The following is a 17424-nucleotide window of genomic DNA, read 5'->3' on the forward strand; positions in this document are numbered from 1 at the left end:
CCTTTTAGAATCGTGGCTCGCTTCCTCCACCAGTGTGACACCATGTGACAGCCACACCGCCTGACGTTTGGAGAAAGTGGTCCTTCCTCCCCTCACCAGGGCTTCTGTTTGCAACTATGCTCTGAGCCCTGGCAAGCGAGCACGTGGATTTCTGAAGGGGACAGCCCCACTGCTCCGCGTAGGCAAAGCCTGGGGACCGGGCGACAGGAGCAGAGCAGCCCTTTGACTGTGGCTTGGACCTGGGCCACTGACCCCACCCCCACCCCATCCTGCCCCCCCCAATACCCACCCCCCAGAAAGGAGAAGTGAAATTCAGCAAGCTCAAAGGCTAAATGTAGCAACGCCCGCAGGAGCCCAGGTGCAAGCCTCACAGACTTGACTTTGCTCTTGGGAGTCAGCGGTCCCCTGGGTCCCCTTCCAGGCCCACTCGCAGGGCCTTGGGGGGCCCTGTTTTGAGGTCAGTGTCAGGGGTGGGTCTGTTTTAGTGTTTGCCTTGTATCCCATAGAGCTCAAGCACACACACACACACACACACACACACAGAGGCTGCCCCAGAGTGTCAGGCTCTGAGCCAAGTGCGTCTTCCCCAGAGTCCATGGTCACTGCTGTCCCCACAGGAAACCCAACACCCTCCCCCGCCCAGTGCTTTCAGCGAGCTCTTTGCTGTCTCTCCCCAGCCCCATTTTTGAAGAGGACACACCCTCTGTTATGGAAATAGAAATGGAAGAGCTTGATAAGTGGATGGTCAGCATGAACAGAAACGGTAGGTGTTAAGCTGCAGGTGTTTTTCTTTCCTCTGTTGTCATAGAAGGCTGCAACCACCGTGTACTTAATGCCCCCAGCTGAGCGGAGCCTGTCCCCGCATTAGATCTTGTGCGTGCAGATGGTAAACTAGGCTCAGACCATCCTTAGATCCTCATTGCAATCATCAGCGGACGCCCCTTGTTTGAATTTCTGTGCACGTTTATAAAACCTTATCAAATATAGTTTATGTAGATCTGTGCTGTCCAGTGTAACAGATACCAGCCCCATGTGACTATTTAAATTAATTAATATTGAGTGGTAGTAGCCACAGGTGGAGGACACAGTTGCCGTGGCTGCAGTAGGGGTAGTGGGAGTCTACATTTCTATCCCTGGGGCAGGCCTATGCCCCTTGCGATGCCCATATCCCACGTCAGAGTGTCTGGGTTTGAGTCCTGGCTCTGCCTGTGATCCCAGCTTTCTGCTAAAGCACGCCCTGGGAAGCAGCAGGTGATGGCTCAAATTCTTGGGGTCTTGCTGCCCATATGGGAGAACCAGATTGAGTTCCAGGTTCCTGGCTCTCAACTGGCTCATCCCTGGCCTTTGTAGACATCTGGAAAGTGAACTAGCAGATGGAAGCTGTCTGTCTGTCTGTCTCTCTGCCTTTCAAATAAAATGAAAATAAATACGAATTTAAGATTAGAACATTTTCATCCTATATAGAAAGTTGTACTGGACAGGGATAACATAAGTTGGTAATAAAACGATTTCCAATTGGTATCTGGCAGTCATTGTAGATATACCAGCGGTTTGTGTTTTCAATGACAGTACTTTTTTCTTTTTTATTCCTTTAAAAGTCAATAAATTATTTTAATGCTCAGATTAAATTGTTAAAATCTATTTATATAATATCACTTGCATTTAATTTTATTTTTTTAAGTTCTTGGTTTTTTTTTTTTTGTTTTGTTTTGTTTTGTTTTTGACAGGCAGAGTGGACAGTGAGAGAGAGAGACAGAGAGAAAGGTCTTCCTTTGCGATTGGTTCACCCTCCAATGGCCTCCGCGGCTGGTGCGCTGCGGCCAGCGCACCGCACTGATCCGATGGCAGGAGCCAGGTACTTATCCTGGTCTCCCATGGGGTGCAGGGCCCAAGCACCTGGGCCATCCTCCACTGCACTCCCTGGCCACAGAAGAGAGCTGGCCTGGAAGAGGGGCAACCGGGACAGAATCCGGCGCCCCAACCGGGACTAGAACCCGGTGTGCCAGCGCCGCAAGGCGGAGGATTAGCCTAGTGAGCCGCAGCTCACTATTTATTTCTTTGAGAGGCAGAGTTGAGAAAGAGGGAGAGAGAGGGAGAGAGTGGGGAGAGAGAGAGAGCCCTTCCATCCTCTGGTTCACTCCCCAAATGGCCATAAGAAGCCAGGATCCAGGAGCTTCATCCGGTCTCCCAGTTGGGGGCCAAGCACTTAGGTCATCTTCCACCGCTTTCCTAGGCCATTAGCAGGGAGCTGGATCGGAAGCGGAGCAGCCAAGGACTGGCACTGGAGCTCTGATATGGGATGCTGGCGTCAATGGCAGCGGCTTACCCTGCTGTGCCACAGCGCCGGGCCTGCAATGGAGTTCTTAAATGCTGAAGTCTACTACTAGAATTACTGTACCAGAGGCTTATCAGGATGAACTTTCCAAAAGATGAGAGTCACTCAACTAGCACAATTTCCAACAGTTTTTCATATCGCGGGAAGAATGAGGATGGGGTAGATCTCTGAGAGAGATCTTCAAGTAGTTTCCATTTATTGTTTTTAGCTATAACATGTAGGTAGTAGAATTCGGAAAATGCAAAAAAAAAAAAATAGTAGAAAGAAGAAAAGAATCCACCGCCTAAAGACAATCTTCTCTGATATTTTGCTGTATTTCCCTTTGTGCTGAGATTCTGTGTATCAGAAGTCAGGATCCTGTCACTCTCACTGAACCTAGAAAGGGGGCAGAAGCCACGGGTAAGCACTGGGTGTTTAGCCTAGGCGTCAGTCTGCTCCACATGGGGGCACCAGGGTTTGAGTCTCGGCTCTGATGCCTGCCTCCAGCTTCCTGCTAATCCAGACCATGGCTGCCAGTGGTAACGGCTCAAGTAAATAGGTTCTTGCCACCCACCCCCATGGGGCACCTGGATGGAGTTTCCCAACCCAGTCCTAGCCCTGGGCATTTGGGGAGCGAACCAGCTCTCCTTCTGTCTCTCAAATACACAAATAAATAATTTTTAGACAGCCACTCCCACTTGACAGCTGAAGCAGAGTTACTTGGACACACAGGTGAGATATATCAGGTGGATTTCCTATTTCCTTGAAGGTCGCTGGAGGTGTCACAGAACTCTGCTGACTTTGGGAAGGTGGGCTGCTCCCCGCCGCCCGCCCCCCACTCCCCCTGCCCCTGCTCCCTTCCTATTGTGTGGTCTGACTGCAGTCACTCTGTGCACACATCAGGACCTCAGGTGGAGCCGTTTGGTTGCAGCATATATTCCAAAAGATGACGGATCTAGCTTTTAGAGCAACACCGGGGGTCACGCTTTCCGACGCAGGGCAGGAGCGCACCCCTATGTTATGCTGCTTTTCCCGGCTCCAGGGCCTTGCCAGCATTCAGTGTGAAACCCTGGACCTCCCTCCGGGAGGCCGTTTTTTTTTTGCAGGGATGGGGGAAATGCGAGTCTCACCTGTGCTAGGAGAGAATTCCAATGACTAACAATGAGTATGCTTTCCTTCTGTCCTAGCCGACCATGAATGTTTACCTACTCTGAAGGAAGAAAAGGAATCAAACCACAGCCCAAGGTATTTCTCCTTTTGACCATGGATCCCAGCACGTGTGCATTGGGCGGGGTGTTGGAAACCAGAGTGGAGGCATCTCTCTCCCCTTCTCTGTGCGGTTCTCTGTGACAGTTCATAGGCTGTGTGTGCGTGTGGCGTGGAGAAAAAGAAGAGAGAATTACGGAAAATTTGAAAAAGAAACAAAAACCCAGCTCATCGGGATTGGATTCTTACAGGAGAGAAATTCAAAAATAAATGCTCCCTGCTACCACTAGGTGGCTCTGCTAGACAGAACATTTTAGCGCGCTGGGGCTTGAGGGTCACTCAGTGGCGCGCCACAATCTTGTTGAGCTTATCTTTTGTGAGGATAGAAACTAGCATGTCTGGGTGTGCTTTCTGTAAGAGAAGGGCCTGGCCAGGATGTGAGATTCACGACTGGGCAGCTCTGAGACCTTGCTGGGCATTCTGGGGCTGTGATCTTGGGGACACCAAGTCAGCGAGGTCTTGTGTCCGTCATCTTTAGCTTCCAGAGTGAGTCCCACGCCATGGGGCAGTCCCCGGGGCCAGAGTGCCACATGGGAAGATGATTGCTACCTCATTGAGCAATCAGAAAAGGCAAACCCTTTCTGCATCATCCCCTCTTCTGTTCTAAGAATTCACATCCTGTGTCTCTTTCCACATCACAGCACCGTGGTCCTTCCCAGGCAGACCCCAGCACTGATGCCAAAGTTACCTCCTTCTGTAGACTTGAGTCAATGCCACTTCGCTGGGTGTGTGTGCGTTAAGATTCATCCCTTGTTCAGAAAATGTTGCATTCCACTTAAATGCGGTTCCCAATATTACCAGCATGTGGAGCGAAGATGCCAGAGGCAGTGTGACAGATGACACTAACGGGGAGTGTTTTCCCCATCACTGTATGTTTGCTGACGAGCCATTCACACTGTCCAAGGTAGGGCGCAGCTTCCTCTACAGCATCTTCTAACTGTGTCACTGATGGACACCCATCTTATGTGAAGGTCAAGGGTTTTTAAATACCTGCCCTTGCTTGCTCTTCACATTCATTGGCAACCTGGAAGAAACTTAACATTATAGAGGGGCCAGTGTTGTGGTGCAGGAGCTTAAGCTGTTGCTTAGAACACCGTATGCCATACTGGAGTGCCTGGTTCAAGGCCTGATGGCTCCGTTTCCAATCCAGCTTCCTGCTGATGCGCACTGGAGGGCAGCAGATGGTGAACCAATAGTTGGGTCTCTGCAACCTATGGGGGTGACCCAGGTGGAGTTCTTGGATGCTAGCTTCAGCCTGGCCCAGTCTTGGCTGTTGTGGGCATCTGGGGAGTGAACCAGCAGAAGGATGGAAGATTCTTCCCCCCACCCCCCAGCCTTTAAATTAGATGAAAGTTAATTAGTTAATATTTTTAAAAAACATTCTAGAAAAGTATGGTAGTAAAATATTAAACGTCAGATTTGGGGAACAATGAGAAGTTGATCTTTGAAAAATGTTGACAGTCATTTCTGTCTGCAAGGCAGAAAGCCTAAACCTGTTTGGAGAGCTGTGTTATGCTAAACTACCACTTCTACCTGTGGGCCTGCAGCCGTCTGAGTTAAACTCACAGGCTGTCAGGCAGGACTTCACCCTGCTCCCGCTCTGCGAAGCCGCACCAGCCTTCTGGAACCAAGAGGGCAAGCCCCAGGTCTATGTGCCACAGTCACCTTCTGACTTCTTCAGCAAGCATTATGCTATTGTAAGACAAAACTAATTTAAACATTAAAAAAAAGGGATTTAAGAGGCAGAGAGATGGAGAGAGTCAGACAAGGAGCCATCTCCCATCTGCTGGTTGACCCCAGAAATGCCCTCAATGGCCAGAGCCAAGAACTCAGTGCAGAATTTCCCAGGTGGGTGCCAGGAAACCAGTTATTGCACCATCACCTGCTGCCTCCCTGGATCGGCGTTGGTAGGAAGCTGGCGTTGGGGGCCGGAGCCAGGAACTGGACCGAGGCACTCCGATACGGGGCGCAGACGTCTTCACTGCTGGGCTACATGCCCACCCCCGAAGTTCACGAAAAACTACGAAAAGTACCAATGAAGCTCTCAATAAATATTGGTTAGCATTATTGTAATTATTAATGAATTAAAACTGTTGCAAAGAGGCTTACCGTCTTTGGGGTCAGGAAGGCCCAGGCTCAGGGATGAGGTGGGGTGAGGGGAGTACTTGTGCCACTGGTTTCCATGGTGATTTCCTTTGGGACCTACCAACTGTGTGAAATTGGGAATTTGTGTGGTCTCCTTTAAGACTCTGAGCTGTCCTTTGTGCCTGGCAGGTCCATTCGGGCTGGTGATGTCAACAGCCTCTCCTGCATCCATCTGCCATCTTTGAAGGGACATTTGAATGCATAGTCTTTCTTCCCTGTCATCATTTCATTTCTTTCTTCTAATGTCTTCATTATATCAATAATCAGTAAAACTTTTACTTTGAATATCTCACCCAGGACGGAAATAGGATGTTTTTCCCCCTAAAAGCCTGTGGCTTAATAGAGAGACAGGTGGAGGGGTGGACCCTGGGTACAGCAGCTAAGATGCTGCTTGGAACGCCTGCATCCCACATCGGAGCGCCTGGGTCAAGTCCTGGCTCTGCTTCTGATTCCCGCTTCCTGCTAATGCACACCCTGGGAGGCAGCAGGCGGTGACTCAAATACTTGGAATCTTACCACCAACCTGGGAGACCCAGATGGAGCTCCAGGCTCCTGGCTTCTGCCTGCCCCTGCCCTGGCTGTTGAAGCATTTAGGGACTGAACCAATGGATGAGAGATCTGTCTGTCTTCTCTTTGTGTGTATGCTTTTCAAAAAATACAAATGAAAAGAAATTTTTAAAAAATTTAGAAGAAGACAGATGCAGGTGAAAAATGGGTTGGTCACTGGGGTTGCTGGAATCAGGTCACCGTCCTAAGACCTGGCTTGCACGCTCTTTAGACTGAGCCAAGTTCGCTTTAGCTCTGGGCTTCTGTTTCTTCTTGTTGAGAAATGGAAATAAGGACCCGAGCCCTTCTAGTTTCGCCAGGGCACAGGGAGAATGCAGCCCCTGCAACACTTCCCAAGCACCATGCAGATGAACCAGTCCTTTTTAGGCTGTGGCGAGAGCTCTGCGCCCTCTCCACACTGGCCGCGTTTGTTAAGGGGGTGATTTCAGAGCAGAAAGTCTAGAGAGATCCGGAACAGCGTCTGCCCGCACCCTCCGTCACTATCAGCAGCCCCCACCAGCGTGGTTCACCGGCTATGATCAATAAGCCTACACTGAGCACGTCACGTGGCCCCAAGCTCCCCTGGTGACATTTGCCTCTGAGTCACCCTTCCTCCATGCTGTCAGCAATGACAGGTGCACTGAACGCTGCAGAAAGTAAAGGGTCCTGAAGATAGGACTTAGAGGGAGACCCCTAAGACATCTGGACTCCACTCACGGTCCCGCTTCCCCTGTTACTGCGACGCCATTCCTGAGTGGGGCGGGCGCTCAGTCATCTCTCAAGTGTGCGGTGCTTCTGGGCAAAAGGCGCCATCCCAATGCTTACCCTGCAGCACACTGCGGGCCACGCCCGCCGCCCCCTCCCCACCTGCCCTTCCCCCCTCTTCCCCATTGGCCAGCGCTTGTCCCCTCCTCATTCTTTTTTTTTTCTTTTCTTTTTTTTTTTTTGACAGGCAGAGTGGACAGTGAGAGAGAGAGAGACAGGGAGAAATGTCTTCCTTTTACCGTTGGTTCACCCCCCAATGGCCGCTGCAGTCAGCTGCGCAGCCGGCGCACCACACTGATCTGAAGCCAGGAGCCAGGTGCTTTTCCTGGTCTCCCATGTGGGTGCAGGGCCCAAGCACTTGGGCCATCCTCCACTGCACTCCTGGGCCACAGCAATGAGCTAGACTGGAAGAGGGGCAACCGGGACAGAATCCGGCACCCCGACCAGGACTAAAACCGGGGTGCTGGCGCCGCAAGGTGGAGGATTAGCCTAGTGAGCCGCGGCGCTGGCCCCCTCCTCATTCTTGAGCTGTGGAATCTAAACTTTGGTCCAGGATTTTACGAAGGACAATACAAATGCCATGGGAAATTTACAGTATGATTCTAATGCTTTAAAAAACATCAATAGGAAAAGACAACACAGGAGGTGCTGGGGAAGAGAGAGTTGTCTGTTCTTGTTTTCTGTACTTCATACCTGCTGTGCATGGCTTTGCTCGAGGGGATGGGGTCCACCTGTGCGGGAAGAGAAGTCTGTGGCCCACATGGGTGGGCACTGCTGGCCGGTGGTGACAGCCTCCAGCCTGCTTCATCCCGGTGGCTTTATTGTAGTTACATTTCCCTATGGAAAATGCACTACCGCCATGCACCCCACCCTCATGGGCCCTCCACAGAGCCATTGTATAGTAGCAAAAGGAGAAAGGGGGGCCGGCGCTGTGGCATAGCGAGTAAAGCCACTGCATGCAGTACTGGCATCCCATATGGGCACCGGTTCAAGTCCTGCCTGGTCCACTTCCGATCCAGCTCTCTGCTGTGGCCTGGGAAAGCAGTAGGAGATGGCCTAAGTCCTTAGGGCCCTGCACCCACGTGGGAGACCGACCTGGAAGAAGCTTCTGGCTCCTGGCTTTGGACCGGTCCAGCTCCAGCCACTGTGGCCATCTGGGGAGTGAACCAGCAGATGGAAGATCTCTCTCTCTCTCTCTCTCTTTCTCTCTCTCTCTCTGCTTCTGCCTCTCTGTAACTCTGCCTTTCAAATAAATAAATCAATCTTTAAGAGAGAGAGAGAGAGAGAGAGAACCCAGCCAGCCTCTCCCCCTTCTAGAGGCATTTATACTTAGTTTCCTTCTCAGAAAGCCTCCTGCAGACTTGGAGGGAGAACCAGAGACACTGGAAAAATTCCAATAACAAAGTTCTTTCTCTTTGTCCCTGTTGACCAGTGAGGTGACTTTATGTCACAATGGCATTTTTCAGAAGATATAGATTGAGCACCTCACATGTCTGAGTGCCGTCTGCACGGTGTCACGAAGCTGCTTAAGAACTACTAATGCCTCTATGTCTGGGGTTCGGAGGGGCTAAGTGATGATCAGGTTTGCAGAGCAGGTTTGTGAGAAAGCACCATCTAGAAAAGAGTTTCTTTTTTTAAAATGAATTTATTTATTTGGAAGGCAGAGTTACAGAGAGGTAGAGACAGAGAGAGAGAGAGAGAGAGAAGTCTTTCATCTGCTGGTTCACTCCCCAGATGGCTGCAATGGCAGGAGCTGAGCTGATCTGAAGCCAGGAGCCAAGCGCTTCTTCCAGGTCTCCCACATGGGTGCAGGGACCCAAGGACTTTCTACTGCTCTCCCAGGCCATAGCAGAGAGCTGGATCTGAAGTGGAGCAGCCGGGTCTTGAACCAGCGCCCGTATGGGATGCCGGCATTGCAGGCAGCAGCTTTACCCGCTATGCCACATCGAAAAGAGTTTCTTTTAATACTGCAGTTTCATTGTCTTTCATTAGTTAGTTAACACAAGAGAGACATTTTAATATAAATGACAGACACACAGCCGCAGGAAGGGCAGCCGGCACCAGGCACCAGCTGACACGCGGAGGGACCTGGCGCGTGCTGTGTCCCTTAGAGCACTCAGAGCCGAGACCCAACTATCAGTCCTCAGACAACAGTGATTTTCTTGGTGGGCTTTTCTGGAGGGGTCTGTCAAGCCCATCTCCACGACTACTTGCAGTCAATCCTTATGTGTCTCTTTGCTCTCTTTCTTTCTAGCCTCTTAAAAGTCACTTCCAATGTACTTCAAATCAGCCATCTTCCACTGCTTTCCCAGGCCACAGCAGAGAGCTGGATTGGGAGTGGAGCAGCCAGGACTCGAACTGGTGCCCATATGGGATGCTGGCACTGTAGGCGGCAGCTTTACCTGCTACACCACAGCGCCGACCCCAGCCATCCCTTTCATACGGGTCTAAAGATCAAACTGAACATCCTGGAGAGCCCTTCAGAGTAGAGCCAGTGTCCCATCTTGAAAAGAACAGAGAAACACGGAAACAAGTCAGGCTTCCCAGATCACTTACTGTCAATAACTTAATACCAAATGAAAACTTCGCAAGCAATTCTGTCAGATAACAACTTATGAAAACATTTCCCAAAAGGTCCAACACCTTCTCCCCCTTAGCCTCAAGTAACAGTGCTAAAATGCAGGTATGTGCATGGTATGTGTGGGCGTAGTTGTGAGTGTGTATGGATGTGCACATGGTAACGAAAGATGTACAAAACCTAAAAACCCAGCGTGTTGTTCGAACGTTGATGACGCCTGTGCCGTGGGTGTGATCTGTGTGTCTTGAATTAATCCTAGGCTGGGCTGCCTCATTGGCTCAACGTGTGGCCTCTGCATCCCCCCCTCCCCACTCCGCCCCCCAGGCCAGCCGTGTTGCAGGAAGAAGGGACCTCTGACCTGTGTGAATGATAAGAAAGGCAGCCTATTCTAATTGTTCCATTCTAATTGTTCCGTGAGTTTGTGCTGAGCTGAATGAGCCGAACTCTGCGCTCACCCAAAACCGAGTTAAGAGAGCGTCCTCACAGGAGCAAGGCTCTGGGCAGATTTATTGACATCCCTTGGAGAGAAGGCTAGTGGCTGGGGGCTTACGAGACAGACAGGCTGGAGGAGTGGCTGGTCATGCCACGACAGAAGTTGGGGTCGCCTCTGTCCTCATTGAGCGCACAGCTCACCAATTAGATGCCTCCTTAAAGATAGTAGCAGGGTGATGCTTGTTTAATCAATTCCACTCGTTTTCCGTTTGTCAACCTGTTAGCATGCAGGCTTTGGGGAAAGGTGTTCCATAGTGTAGGACACTCCTGGGAAAATTACTGATTCTTGTCGGTGGCTCAAAGAAGTGGTGAAAACCACGGGCGTGCACACGGAGGCCAGCCACCACGAAGCTTGGAAGCCGAACCACTTCTTGTTCGTTCACTGCAATTCTGTGGCCGTTTGCCAAGGTATTTTTTTTTAACAGGGAATTCCAGGATTTGCCAAAGTTAAAGCTGTCTGGGCTTATCTGCTCATTTCGCAGAGATGATCAACAGCTTCGAAGACAGCAAGGGACACAGGAGACAGGGAAGTCTGCAGGCTGACCATGGCCACCAGGGAGAGTTGGTCTCCCCCACGGGGGTCTGATGTCTCTCCTATGGTGAGGAAACCAGGGCTTGAATGGCTAGCTTTCCTAACACCCTACAGCCAGGAAGTGCCTGAGCTCTGATTCAGAATCTGGCCGACCCGTGCTCTTATCTATTATGCTAAAAAGGCTGCTTGTCAGCACGTACCAACACGAATCTATCATTAAAAGCAGCACAGAACGGGAGCTAAGCTGAGATCAGTTTAACCCTACAAACGCACAGGACCCTATCAAACGAAAATGTTCAGATTCTTATTGAGGGACAGAAACATTTGAACAAAGGGAGAGGCGTGGTGTGCTCCTGCGGGAAAGACTCCCCAGTGTAAAAATCATCATTTTCTTTTTCCTTTTTTTTTTTTTTAGATTTATTTATTTCCTTGAAAGAGTTACGCAGAGAGAGAGAGAGAGAGAGAGAGGTCTTCCATCCACTGCTTCACTCCCTAGTTGGCTGCAATGGCCCGAGCCATGCTGATCTGAAGCCAGGAGCCAGGAGCTTCTTGCGGGTCTCCCACATGGGTGCAGGGGCCCAAGGACTTGGGCCATCTTCTACTGCTTTCCCAGGCCATAGCAGAGAGCTGGATGGGAAGTGGAGCAGCCGGGACTTGAACCGGTGCCCATATGGGATGCCATATTTAATTACATTAAAAACTCAGCATTTGTGTACTTCAGAAGGCATAATGGATAATAGTAGAGGGAAAATGACACACCAGTGGAAAGCTTTTTTCACTCTATGATGAGCAAAAAATGATTATCCTTCATATCCAAGACAAAGATCATGGCCTCATTTTAAATATGAGCAGCCATGGTCTGGATGCAATTCAGCAAGAGAAGACACTGACATTATCAACTAAACCTTCAAAATATTTATTCTTCTTAGTACTCAAAAAGGAAATAAAATGGGCCAGCAGTGTGCCACAGCAGGTCAAGCTGCCGCCTGCAACACCTGCACTCCATGTGGCCACCGTTCGTGTCCCAGCCGCTCCGATCCAGCTCCCTGCTAATGGCCTGGGTAAAGCAGCAGAGGATGGCTCCAGTGCTTGGGCCCCTGCCACCCACAGGGCAGACCCAGATGAAGCTCCTGGCCCGGCCCTGGTGGTTGTGGCCATCTGGGAGGTGAACCGGCAGGTAAAAGATCTCTCTCTGTTTCTGCCTCTCTCTGACACTGTGCCTTTCAAATAAAATGAAGAAATCTAAAAAAAAGTAAATAAGAGAAGCAAAAGCCCAGGAAGGGGCAGCCTTTGGCTCAGTGCTGCAGACCTCACTTGGGATACCTGCATTCCATACTGGAGAACCTGCTTTGAGTCCTGGCTGCTCCACTTCCTGTCCAGGTTCCTCTGATGTGCATGCTGGGAAGGCAGCAGAAGATGCCCCAAGTACTTGGCATGGGTGCAGGGGCCCAGGCACTTGAATCATCTTCCGCTGCTTTTCCAGGTGCATAGCAGCAAGCGGGATCAGGAAAGGAGCAGCTGGGGCTTGGACTGGCAGTCACGAGGGTGCCAGCGTCGCAGGCAGTGGGTTAACCTCCTGTGCCACAACACCAGAGCCCAAGTTTTTTTAATCTAATGAGACAATGGGGTGCTATGTAGCAACTAATATATATTGTACATTTATTTTTTAAAGATTTATTTATTTGAAAGTTACACACAGAGAGGAGAGGCAGAGAGAGAGAGAGAGAGAGAGAGAGAGAGGTCTTCCATCCGCTGGTTCACTCCCCAATTGGCTGCCATGAACGGAGCTACACTGATCCGAAGCCAGGAGCCAGGAGCTTCTTCTGGGTCTCCCACGTGGGTGCAGGGGCCCAAGCACTTGGGCCATCTTCCACTGCTTTCCCAGGCCATAGCAGAGAGCGGAATCGGAAGTGGAGCAGCCGGGACTCGAACCGGCGCCCATGTGGGATGCCGGCACAGTGGGCGGCTCTACCCTCTACACCACAACACTAGCCCCAATATTGTACATTTATTAGGAGACAAAGATACTCACATGTGGATGACCCCCGGAGAAGCAGATTACAGAACCATCTGCCTTTAGGGAAATTAAATCCCAGAGCGTTAGCTGTAGTGAGATTACCGGCATTTTTGCCCTGTCTTGTTTGGATTTTCTAGTTTTTCAGCGATGACTATGGGCTGGTTTTATAATCGTTCGTCTTAAAAATCACTCCAGTTACAACGGCTGGACACTCGTCCGCGGGGAGCAGAGAAGCGAGTTCTGCCCACTGCTGTGCGGCTTCACGGGCCTCGGCAGAAGCGGCTGGGGTTTCAAGAGAAGGCTGCAGAAGGGGCACACGCAGCAGGCCTGTGGCCTGCGCGGCTGCACTCGTAGGTCTTAGAAAGCCCAGCTGCTTAGGACACCGTTCCCGACGAAGGCAATCTCCCGGCCCCGTGGCCGAGTCGGCCAGGGCTACGGAAGGGAAGGGAAGGGAATGGTGAACGTCCACTCTTCAGGTACAAACATTGCTTAATTTCCACCTCAAAAATAACTTTTATTTTCTTATTTTATTTATTTTGAAAGAGAGAGTGCTCCCATCTGCTGGTTCACTCCTCAAACGCCCAAGGCAGGTGGAGCCCAGCTAGGCTGAAGCCAGGAGCCAGAAATTCCACCCAGGTCTCCCACAAGAGTGGCAGGGGCCCAAGTACTTGACCATCACCACTGACTCGCAAGCTAGGTGCACATTAGCGGGAAACTGGATTTGGGAACACAGCTGGGACTCGAACCTAGACCCTCTCATAGGGTTGCAGGCGTCCCAAGCTGCATCTTAACCACTGCCTCAGACACCTGCCCCCGGTTTCCATTTGCTCTAGGGATTGGCTTTCCCTCCCTTCCCCATCTCAAGTCAGGTTCTCCCCTTCCCTTCCATTCCTATTGTTCACCCCTCCTGATCTGAGCTTCTTCCCACCTACCCACTGCTACACTCATCTTCCATTCCCCTTGCGTGAACACATCTGTCTGCAGATCAGTCAGTCCATCTGCCTGTCTCCACATCTGTCTGTCTGGGTTGCTTCAAAGTCCTCTGTAGCGGTGCACAGCCCTTCACCGACCGGGAGGGCATGGAGGGGGCTGGAAGGAACACTGCCCGCTGCATGGCGCCCCACGCACGAGCGGAGGGCGCCCACGTCTGTGGCTGATCACCGTGCGAGCCCCAGCCTGGGCAAAGAGGCCGCTTCAGAGAGAGACATGCTGGAGTTTGCATCAAGGGGGCACAGAAGTCAGAAGTGGGAGGAAGGCAAGTGCAGCCTGCTTTCCAGGAGACAGAAAAAAGGGCGGAGCTATGGGCCCACGGCGGGGGTGGGGGTGGGGGCGGGAACCTGCGCAGCCAGATATTTGGCTAAGATAGCCAAGTTAGAAACAAAAGCGCGAATTAGCCAACAGCACGGTCATGTGCAAACACCATGTCCGTAATTTATGTCTGCTCACACCCCAAGACACCTGAGGATTGAATTCTAAATGACACTAGGAAGGCACCCCCAGGTCCTGTGTGGGTATGAAGAAAACAGGGGATTTAAAACCTGCCAGCACCACATACTCTTGGGGGAAAATAACACAAGGGAAAACAATGCAAAGGCTGCGTGGCGTCTATTCGGAGAGTGGGATTAGATTTAATTAAAGGGGGAGCTCTCCACTCCACCTGCTTCTCGCCACAACAGCACTGGGGGTGAGGGGGGAGATGAGCCTCAGTGCGGGGGGTGGGGGGTTACACCTGGGCTCCTACGGATTTTCTCCTCCGGGATCAAATGCAAAACTCTTAACTGACCTTTGGGTCAGAGGTTGCAGGCAGGGGCCTGCTGATACTCTCCTGAGTCACCTTGACCGTGGAGTGACCGCCCCCCCCACCCGTCCCCCCATCCCCCCACGGTGGGTTCTTGGAAGTAGGCTGTTGTTCTGTTTCTCCTACAGCGACAGTGAACCCTGAAACGGAAGGGGGCTCCGTTTTCCGAGAGAAGCAGCCCCTGAGGGAACCCGCCAGGCCTGCCGACAGAGGATGGGAAGGCTACAGATCGAATTAATTGCAAATCGGCGTAGACACAACAAGAGCCTGTCGCTGTGTGCTTCCGACACCCACTCTTCCCAGGGATGGCCTGGCCTGCACTTGGAAGAACGTGCTGCCGAGGAGCTCCGGGAAAAGACCTGGCTGCCGTCCACTGCTGCCTCCGAGGCTGGAGGAGCCGCGTGATGCGCTCACTTGTGCTCAACAGGCGTTCCCTGCCCAGAGCCAACTCCTAGCTGACTGTGCTTGCCCTGGCCACACGCCCCGCATCCTCAGCGCCTGTCTGCTCCATTCCTTAGGGTTTAGATCAGGAGGCTGGGTTCATCTATGGTTTCCTTCTGGCTCACCTTCCTACCTGCCTTGCTCTGGGTCATTTCTTCCGATGATCACCTTCTCTGGCAGGTCAACGACTCGGAGCAGGGACTTTTCTCTAGAGAATTCTATCATGGGAAAGATGGCAAGCAAAGCAAGCGTTTCAATGTGCACACCATCCCTGGGGTGGGTCAGCTCGTCCCTATCTGCCATGAAGACACAGGAGAGCAGTCCCTGTGGTGAGGAAGTGTACTAAGGTGACTTAGGGACCCTGACTGTGCCGGGCCCTGCCACCCTTCCAACTTCTCGGAGGCATTAGATGTTTTCAATGAAAGAACAAGCATTTTCCTTCTCAGCTAGAATCACCTCCGTTGTATCGTTTTCCCAAAGCTCATTCTGGTTTCGCCACCCTTTCCTTGCATGTGATAGGTAGATAGGGAGTATGTGCAGGTGGGTGTGTGGGCGGGGAGGGGGTCATCTGTTACACATCTATGTCTCACCTGGCTTTAAGGTTATTTGTAACAAACAGAAGAGAATAAGAAACACCTGCCGGCAGCAGGGATCACTCATCACAGGGGACTGGGAGAAGTCTCACGTCCTCACAACATAGCAACTCCAAGAGCCTGGGGCCAGCCCATCAGAGACAGCATCCTTTACAATATCTGTTGACCCCCCTGGTGCCAAAAGCAATGAGTGGCCCCTCCCACTCATGGAAAACCAGTCTCCATTTAATCCCCATCCTAATTCTGGCCTTTCAAGGGATCTAGCTGATTGGGAATCCTCCGTTCTCTCGAGACACTAGAGGATTTTATTCCAGGAAAGACACAGAGAATGAAGAACCTGGTTTGTTTTTCTACCCACATGACAGCTGAGGAGATGATGTGAACTAGATATTTGCTGCTACACTTTGGGTGCTACATTTGAAAGGCTGCCTTAATGCAAAAGGAAAACTACCCCTCTCCTGCCTTTAACAAGTCTTTGCCTTCTAAACTCTGCCCGGTAATTTTAAAAGCAGAGTTGCAGGTCAGAGATGTCTTTCTATATGATGAAAGATACAACTGTCTTGGTGAGCTTAACCACTGCTCTCGCGCTCTCCTGGGACTGCCTGGAACTTTGGCAAAGACGGTTTCGTGTGCTTGACTTCAGCAGATTCACCTTCATCTTCTCTGGAGCACATCCTGATACAACTCTGCATTTGCATTGCGCTTCTGCGTACCTACAACACACTTACAGCCCACCGTGGCTCTACAGATATTTATGCCAAAATTGCCATTTTCTGAACAATCATAATTTTTCTATTTTTTCTGCTTATGGCTGTTGGATTCAGTTTGTTACTCGTCATTATTTGCTTCCCAGAAGAGTTTCAGTATGCTTCTTTCTCTCTCCGGATAGCTAAGATCTTTGCCAAAGGCTCAAACCTTTACACTCGACCTACCCCTATCAAATGGTGAATTTGAAAAGCTCAGAGAAGTATAAGGGGTCCTGGAAGCTCACTTTGAGACAGCAATGTTTTATGATACGATAAAAATATTCTCATTTGAATTCTCAAATTCCAGGAGAAGCAAACATGTCTTGAGTTTATAACTACCCAGTGTACAGGGCACTTTTTAAAAAGATATTTTATCTTGGCAAGATGTAAGAAGTTAGTATGAGTCAAAACAGGTAAGCATCAACTCCAGCAGCCTGGATCTTTGTATTACTACTCAGCCAATAGGCATCAAATATTTATGACAATTCCAAGAACTGCTTTTAAACCTAGACTTCATTTTGTGCTTTAAATTATCATTCGTAAAAACAAATCGCTAATTTATCTTGACTGTATTAGCCATTCAAAGCAAAAATCTGACCTTGGCGATGTTTAAGTTGTATAAGCTTTGTTGCATTTTTGTATATTTTGAACATCCTAAATTAACAGTGTCTCATTCCTGGTCCCACTCCTCAGGAAACTTATCTTAATAAATACATAAAAGGACCCACCTGGAAATTTTTCACCCACTCTGTCATTCCTCTCTCTGGTAAAAGCCTTGTTATGCAAACATGAGCACAGGGCTGGGGTCGGCCTTGACGCCCACGGGGTGGGAGGTGATCAGGGGCTCTATGCGGTAAACGGGCGTCATGTAATGGATGTTACAAAGCAAGCTTCCATGTTTCTTTCACTCTAGTCATCAGCTAAACCATCCGTTCACACCATCTCTGGAAACAGGCGTCACGTCGCGTAAACATAAAACATAGTCTTTAGTGGTGCTTCCGTCAGAATCCGTACACGTTCGGAATCTATGCCGTGATAACACGTGGCTTCACGCTGGGAAGGCACTGCTGAAGTTCTCATTGTGGGAGAAACACTGACATTTTATCCCGAAGTAAATGAACACGTGTGACTTTTTCATATCCAGAAGACACTCAGGGTGAATTCTGGGCTTTCCTTGTGATAGCAACAACA

At 50.5% G+C, this 17424-nt stretch overlaps 1 protein-coding gene across 7 annotated transcripts in view; it reads left to right on the plus strand.

Annotated features, from left to right (window-relative positions):
- TMEM154 (transmembrane protein 154) overlaps nt 1-16968 on the plus strand; it is a 42510-nt gene extending 25542 nt beyond the window's left edge. For 5 of the 7 annotated variants that reach the window (XR_011378028.1, XR_011378032.1, XR_011378030.1 and 2 more), the window contains 4 exons: nt 678-763; nt 3502-3559; nt 10589-10705; nt 14582-16968. Coding sequence is in view for 2 of the 7 variants with exons in the window: in XM_008267325.4 (XP_008265547.1) it covers nt 678-763; nt 3502-3559; nt 14582-14597 (160 nt within the window). In the remaining 5 variants the exon portion in view is untranslated. The other 2 variants (XM_008267325.4, XM_051819995.2) reach the window with 2 other exon arrangements.
- Nucleotides 16969-17424: the final 456 nt, after the last annotated feature.

Source organism: Oryctolagus cuniculus, chromosome 8, assembly GCF_964237555.1.
Source record: "Oryctolagus cuniculus chromosome 8, mOryCun1.1, whole genome shotgun sequence".
In the NCBI taxonomy this organism is placed as follows: Eukaryota; Metazoa; Chordata; class Mammalia; order Lagomorpha; family Leporidae; genus Oryctolagus; species Oryctolagus cuniculus.